General features: G+C 50.5%; 3 protein-coding genes across 3 annotated transcripts; 1 reads left to right on the forward strand and 2 right to left on the reverse strand.

The window, feature by feature from the left end:
* Window positions 1–740: 740 nt before the first annotated feature.
* Window positions 741–1647, reverse strand: FTJAE_12715 (HPP family; the record flags this gene model as incomplete). The annotated part of the gene is made up of 2 exons (XM_037345789.1): window positions 741–1331; window positions 1381–1647. 2 exons carry the CDS (start codon window positions 1645–1647, stop codon window positions 741–743), a joined length of 858 nt encoding a protein of 285 aa, XP_037200245.1.
* A 1482-nt stretch (window positions 1648–3129) lies between these two features.
* Window positions 3130–5169, reverse strand: FTJAE_12716 (cyclopentanone monooxygenase; the record flags this gene model as incomplete). Its single annotated transcript, XM_037345790.1, has 8 exons — window positions 3130–3262; window positions 3318–3480; window positions 3528–3612; window positions 3658–3728; window positions 3776–3791; window positions 3841–4569; window positions 4617–4913; window positions 4960–5169. The coding sequence occupies 8 exons, from the start codon at window positions 5167–5169 to the stop codon at window positions 3130–3132; spliced, it is 1704 nt and encodes a 567-aa protein (XP_037200246.1).
* A 799-nt stretch (window positions 5170–5968) lies between these two features.
* FTJAE_12717 (uncharacterized protein) lies at window positions 5969–7357 on the forward strand (the record flags this gene model as incomplete). The annotated part of the gene is made up of 4 exons (XM_037345791.1): window positions 5969–6493; window positions 6537–6828; window positions 6881–7080; window positions 7142–7357. 4 exons carry the CDS (start codon window positions 5969–5971, stop codon window positions 7355–7357), a joined length of 1233 nt encoding a protein of 410 aa, XP_037200247.1.
* Between the last annotated feature and the right edge of the window lie 382 nt (window positions 7358–7739).

Consider the following 7739-nt stretch of genomic DNA (forward strand, 5'->3'; position numbering starts at 1 on the left):
CTCCCTCTCCTCAAACCAGTCCCCAGCGAAACGCCCTCGGAGGCCGCATCAACGGCCGTGGCATCCATCGCAACCTCCAATTTTTCGTCAATCGCGGAAACCAGCGCCGTGCTATTAGTCACGCTCAGATGCTCCGTCGCCGACGAATGCAAGAGGAGCGATTTGGGCTGCGAGAGTACCGACGTCATGTTGAGGGTCTTCAGCGTCAGCATGAGCAGCGATTGCGAGATGGGGAGAATGCGCCTTGCAATAGCATGCCTGTTTCGCGGCGACGTCGCTTCCATTGTGCGCCGCGATTTGTGGAGAGATTCAGCGTGAGAGAGGAGGATGATAGTGGTCGTCTAAGCCCTTATGACTTTTACTAAGGCATATGGAGCGCGTTGATTGGTTGGCGATATCCACCATTACCCTTTACGGACAAGCGTACAGACACGACGAGAAGTGAGCATGAGCCTCACGAAATGGAGAATGGCTTGAGAGAGTGAGGAGACACGACTTTGACATTGGAGTAAGAATACGATATTGCTGTTTGACTTTTGCAGGAGACAGAATGGTTGAGCATTGGGGATTTGTTGTTGCTGACGAGGCGATGTACTGGTTTGGCACTATGAACGTTACGGGAATGACATGTCTTTATGAGAAACGACCAATGAGTCACGAGAAAATGTTTTGATAGCCTGAATGAGACTGAATTAATTGTTGTTAAATTGAATGCTATGCAATGCGACACTTTTCTCAACCTATAAACGGTTTGCTATCTCCTCCAGCAACTGCAGCTCCTCCTGCATGAGGAACAAATTCTGCGGCAGCACCAAGCTCCCGCCAGGCTTCATAATAATCTCCCTCCCATCATGCCTCTCATGTCTCTCCGAATCACTATCCTCCGTCGCCCTCCCTTTCTCCTCATCAACACTCTCCCTCTTCTCCTCCGTTTTGACCTTCCTCAAATCCTCCGGCGTCCACCAATAAACAGGATACGCGCGCTGAATGTTATTAACCAACAGCGCAACGCCAAACATGATAGTGCAGTTGAATAACACTACGGGGATGAAGAACCAGCCGAGGTCGAGGAGGCGGTTGTCCACGACAGCGAGGAGACCGGTTGCGCCGGCGGGGGGATGGATGGTTTTTGTTAGGGCCATTATGGACGTTACGGTCGCGCATGATATGGCGCCGCCGAGCCATTGGATGGAGTGGAAGTTTGAGCTGAGGAGGAAGAGTTTGCCTATGCTGACGCCTATTGTTGCGGCGATGAGTTGGCCGCCGAAGAAGTTTCGTGGTTGGGCGAGGGGAGATTCGATGGCGTAGAATTCGAGAACAGCGCCGGCGCCCTACATCATTAGCCAACATTCATCAAATTCATTGTACGCAACAACTTACAAAGGATCCGACAATAATTGGAGCGCCTCGTTCGACAAAAGAGGGAATACGCTCAGATGCCAATTCAATCACTGAAAGCGCGATGAATATTCCGATGAATGCCCATATCACTGGCAAGATTGACCCAATGTTCTTTGGCTTATCGCGTCGGTATCCAAATATGTATGCGATAGGATATGGAATATGCTGCCATGGCGGTGATGGAATAAATGGATTGACGTATCGATCGATATCGAAAGTCCACGATGTCGGGTTAAGACGCGCCATGAGATCTGAGATGATCTGATCTGAGATGAAAATCCGGGGTAATCAGGTGATATTTACGAAACGCGCTTCAAAATAATAAAAGAAGGAAAATTCAGATGAGACCACGAAATATGACGTAAAATGGCGTTTGTCTTGTCCCAGCGCGTCCAAACTCTGTTAATGAATGTCTGACGATACCTTCAGCCCTAAAAAAGAGCAGATCCAACGCTCCTTATACCAGTGTCCCAAGCCGCGGAGATGCACGCACCAAATGACAACATAACAGAAGAAGAACCTTCCATAATGCCGAAAAATAAAGAGTGAGTAATACGTGACCAGGCCGTTTGAGCCGGGCTCGCTTTGTTATTGGCATCTTTTCGAGACGATTTCGTAACAGAAATTCAGAGTCACGGGTATTTGCGGGGCCATTTCTCCATAGTTTCCTATTATGGTTAGGTAGGTTTGGATGGGCTCTGCTCACGGGGTTTGTTCGGTGTTGGAGGTTCCGAAATTATGACATAATGACAATTTGGGCTGGTATTATTTATCCAAGGTATTTGCCGAGGAAAGAATTTGATGAAATATTCGATCATGGTGGATATACGATGGATACAGCGATGATGGTTATTGATACATGGAATTGGGGCGAGTAGAGGATGTTTTGGAGGAGACATGACTATTGCCGAGTCGAGCGTCGCGTTACCGAAGTTTGCCTGTACAGCCGGGTTACCCGTCAGACCATACCCGCCGAGGAGATGCAGGTACATTTCGCCTGTCACACTTTGAGATGTTCCAATTGCGAAGAGGATCTCAAGATTTGGATCTGGGTATTACAGTGGCATGCGGAACTACAGGATGACTTGCGTGCGATTGAATCTGACGATTTGACGCGACGCGATGCGATGCGATACTACCTGGGTATAAAACGCGGGAAACTTACTTCAGTTGCTCCGATGCAAGCTTGGTGACACAGGACAGATTGAGTGGCATTTACTGTGCAGAATAATTAATGCGACGCGATTACATTGCGATTAACATGCGATCGCTGGAGGATGACCAGGTAATTGGCGAGTCATGCTGAACGCGACGCGACATCGGTGTTGCTTGGAGCAGACATCAAGGTACGTTTAGATACCGCGATTGCCATAGTAGTAGCCCAAAGACAAATACCAACTTCACTGACTTACGCGCATGACTTGCAATTGAGCACCATAAAGACGAGACTTGAGCTAATGCTCATCATCTCAAAGCGGATACTTGTTCAAGGCCATCAAGGTAGAATCGCCTCACAAAGACTCAGAGCGAGGTTCCACTGCATACACGAATCAAGACGCAAAAATCAAGACGCAAAGTCTCACAAGCCAAAGATATCACTGAACGGACTGTAAGCAATGTCATAGTATGAAAGAACAAAACATAAATTCATAGCTAAAACATAGGTCTGCCACCACTTCATACTCCAGCAAGAGCTCGAGATAGCCAGAGTACAAACCCCCGCATCATCTATTTATTCTTGACGACCTCGAAACCCTTCAGTGTATCAAGCGCCTCGCGAATCTCAATCTTGTACGCAGGAATACCACCAGAGTAGCAAACAGGCTCGTAGATCTTACCAGGGATAGAGCCGCCCATGTATCTACACTCATCGTCAGCAAACGGTTATTCACTCTATAGCGTAGGGGGGGACTTACGTAGAGCGAGTAGTAGGGAAGAGAGTCCTGTTGTTAAGCTCAACGATATGCTTCTTCCATTCCTCGCCGGCTTTCTTGGTGGGGTTGAGATACTTGATGTCGTTGTTCTTGATCTTGTCGATGGCGTCGACGATCCAGCGGCCTTGGACGGCGACGGATGTAGCTGGGGTTTGTAAGTGAGAGTGATGAACATGGGAGGAGATGACTTACGGCCGTTGCTGAGAAGGGTTGGGCCGTGGGGACCGTAGATATGGAACATGTTGGGATAGCCGGGGGTAGTAACGCCGAGGTAGGTCTATAATGTTAGAGATGAATGCAGACTTTTGAGAGAGTTACTTACAGTGGCGCCAGTCTTCCATTCCTTCTCGAGTTCAGCGCCCTCAATGCTCTGAAGACCAAGCTGCGTCATCACTAAAACCATTAGTATCTTCAAATCACCCTCATAAAAGCGTACTCACCACCAGTGACAACATCCTGTAACCGTTAGCATCTCTTCCTCGTCAAATCTTCAGGGAGAACTTACAAAGCCCGTCGCAACAGCAATGACATCAAATTCATGGTGCGTCCCATCCTCAAGCGTAATACCCGTCTCCGTAAACTCCTTGATCGCATTGTTCTTGATGTCCACAACATCCACGTTCTCCCTGTTGAACTGCTCGTAGTAATCATACTCCAAGCACGGGCGCTTGATGCCAAAGTAATGCGGCATGTTGTCCACAGTCGGCGCAAGAAGATCCCGCTTCTTAGGATCGCCGATCCTGTTGCGTGTCTTCTTGGCCCAGAACTTGTAGGATTCCTTGTTCGCCTCCGCGTTGAACAGGTTATCCTTGTACACAGCAACCCAGTACCTAAAACCGCCATCCTTCCAGACCTGCTCGTACAGAGCTTCACGGTCCTCAGGCGTGTCGTCAAACGTGTTCTTCTCATACCAGTCGTAGTGGAAGCCTGCAAAGTTCTCCTCGCGGTAGCGGAAGAGCTCGGGGTAGAACTTCTTAGCTTGGTTTTGCTCTTCGGCGGAGGGGTATTTGCGACGCATGGGGACGGCGAGGTTGGGGGTTCGTTGGAAGACCTTGAGATGGCCTGCTTCGGGACCCCAGGCCTGTGTGATCTGGACTCCTGAGGCGCCGGTGCCGATGATGGCGCAGCGCTTGTTAGTGACGTCGACTTTCTCGTCGGGCCAGAAGGAGGAGTGGTGGATTATGCCCTTGAACTTGTCCATGCCGGGCCAGTCGGGGATGTATCGACGGGCAGCCTGTAAGGTTAGTCCCAGACCACCGCTGAGGATTGTGAAAGACTTACGAAGCCGGTTCCGAGGACGAGATACTTGGCCTTTGCGACACGACCATCTGCAGTGCGGATATGCCAGCGACCGCTCTCAGTGTCAAACTTACCGCCTACAACGACAGTGTTAAAGGCGATATCCTTCTTGATGTCAAGGACCTTGTCGACATGGTCGAAGTAAGCACGGAGATCAGCGTAGGTAGGATAGTTGCAAGGCCAGGTCCAGGTATTGTAAACCTCGGGCCAGCTGAATTCGTATTCAGGGACTTCGGAGTCGACACCAGCACCGGGGTAGCAATTCCATCGCCAAGTGCCCTATTCTGTCAGTCTCAAACCATTTGGTAGATTGTCAATTGCTTACTCCAGTATCGTTGCCAGCTTCGTAGACAACAGTCTTGTAACCGCGATCCCGAAGGGTCTTGAGCATGAAAACACCAGCGAAGCCAGCACCCACGACAAGAGCGTCTACTTCGAGATTATCGGCATAGACACCTTTATCGCCATGATGCTCAACGGAGTAATCCGTAAGCTCAGTGTTGAACTTCTTGTGAACTGGGATATTCTCGCCCATTGTGAAAGAGTATTGTTTAAAAACAGAGTAAATGCTTGAGATGAAGAAAATTGCTTGTGATGAGAAGACTCTACTTTACAGGAAATACAACCAGTTTATAAACACCATTCGTCATCTGCATATGCATGTCCTCATCAAATCGAAACACCTTGCATTCCCCGTGAAACTCTACAGTAGCATCATGTGAAAGGGCACCGCAAACCGGCCTCCGTTCCGCCCTGCGTAACTGCGTACCCGCATCCGCCTCGTCACATCCAACGACCCCCAGCTCCATTCTGCAATGCCACGCAAACGAGACACAGCGACGTTACAGCACGTCTCCCTTCCCCGCACGCTCTACCCCGGATCGAACCCCACGGGGCCTCGGACGCCATCAACTGCCGAGCGCACGCGGCGCCGCATCCTCAATAAATCCAGAATGAGGTCCAGCTTGGAGCTTTTGTGCTTTACCCCTCGTCTGTGCACTCGTATCTGCGGATGCGGGTCCGCAAGCTTGGGGAAGGGATCTACGCTGGAATCCTTGGTGTTTTTCGAACTCTGTTAGATTGCGCAAGGGCGGGGTCGCGATGAATAGAGTATGGTGCTGTATGCGGGTTGGTGGCCTGTCATATGACTACCTAGATAAACCTTTGTGAGCTGGCGCGGGCCACGAGCCAAGGCTGCGCTATCTTGGAATCATAGCGCCATTGTTCGACTAGCAGTATAAATAGATAGCTTCACTAGGGGCTAGACGTCAGTTCTGCAGCAATTGCCAATTGATCAACCCCATCCAAATTTTAGACCATACGTTTTGCCCAAGATGCCCATCACTGCCCAAGCGACTTCCAAGCTGCGCAGCATAATCGACGATGCATGCGCCGACCAAAAGACCGGTATTCCCGGTACCACTGTCGTGCTGGTCGACAAATCCGGCGAGATATTCGCTCATTCAGCGGGTACGCGCGGTGTCGGGACCAATGAGCCCATGACGCTCGACAACATTTTCTGGATCGCCTCGTGCACCAAGATGCTTGCTGGCGTTGCTTGCATGCAGCTCGTGGAGCAGGGAAAGCTTAAACTCGATGACGGTGAACATCTCGAGAGTCTTGTGCCTGAGCTCAAGGGTCTCAAGGTGTTGAAGCCTGATGGGAGCTTTGAGGAGAAGAAGAATCTTATTACACTGCGCATGCTGCTGACGCATACTGCTGGCTTTGGATATACGTTTTTTAATGAGCGCTTGAGGGATTGGAGTCATCCTGCTGGTATTGATGAGTTTTCTGGTCGTATTGAGGATATCGTCAAGCTTCCTCTTTTATTCCAGCCCGGCGAAGGCTGGGAATACGGTGTAAGTTTACTTTCCGCTCAATTGATGTCGGCTAACATTTCAGGTCGGAATTGACTGGGCTGGCATCGCGCTTGAACGAGCCAGCGGTCTGCGTCTCAACGATTTTCTCCAGAAGAACGTCTTTGCACCTCTAGGCATCAAAAACATGTCCATGCTTCCCGGTAAAGAGATGCGCGCGAAATTAGCTCACATGCATCAGCGCGACGCAGACGGTACACTGCGAACGCGCGATCATCTCCAGCGTCTTCCTCTCGTGACTGACAACGCGAGCGAAATCGCTTCAATCTTCCATAGCGGCGGCGCAGGAATGTTTGCGCAGCCCCAAGAGTACGGAAGTAAGTAGAGACGCTCAATGCTGTGCGGATGAATGGATGCTGATTTAAACAGAGGTCCTCACTGTTCTGCTCAACGGCGGAACATGTCCCAACACAGGCGCTCAGATCCTCAAGAAGGAAACGGTTGATCTCATGCTGAGCAACAGTATCGAGAAATTCCCAAACTTCAGCCGTCAGCCCATCCCAGCTGCGAAACCAGATCTGACCAACCCAATCGGCGAGCTATACCCCGTCGACGGAAATCCACCCCAGGTACGACGCTCCCTTTCCTCCCCCGCATTTCAGCAGACACTAACCATTGGACCAACAACAGGGCTGGGGACTGACATTCATGCTCACCAATGGAGGATTCTCAGGGCGGTCGAAGAGCACGGTTCAGTGGGCTGGATTGGCTAATCTCTGGTGGTGGGCTGATCGCGAGCACGGCATTGGAGGGATCGTGTGCACGCAGATTCTGCCTTTTGCTGATGCCAAGGTCCTGGGTCTCTGGGCCGCTGTTGAGACTGAGATTTACAAGGCTGTTTTGTAGATGAGATGAGATGAAATTTGAGATCTAAGTTAGGCTAGTTCAGAGTCAGAATCGAAGAGTCAGCCAAGACATTGCGGCGTAGCCCGTTGAATCCCGAACCTCCACAGCCTCAATGCTCTCGCGTAAAGTTACACATTGACCTCGATATTGGAAGAGTCTAGAAACTCTGCCCATCTCGATCTACGCACCCAAATCATTAGAAATGAGGCTGTTGGCTGTTCGCTAGTCGTAAGCCAACATTTCCCAGGGGTCCCCCTCCCCTCCTCCCAGGACAAACTTTGGTTGGTGCACTAAACCAAAAGAGCAAAGAACGCGGGGAAACAAGCGCTCGGATCAGGTGGGAATCCGGGGATCCGGAGGGGACCTTGGGGGGGCTTATATC

The sequence above is a fragment of the Fusarium tjaetaba genome (genome assembly GCF_013396195.1).
Source record: "Fusarium tjaetaba strain NRRL 66243 chromosome Unknown NRRL66243_c0000356, whole genome shotgun sequence".
In the NCBI taxonomy this organism is placed as follows: domain Eukaryota; kingdom Fungi; phylum Ascomycota; class Sordariomycetes; order Hypocreales; family Nectriaceae; genus Fusarium; species Fusarium tjaetaba.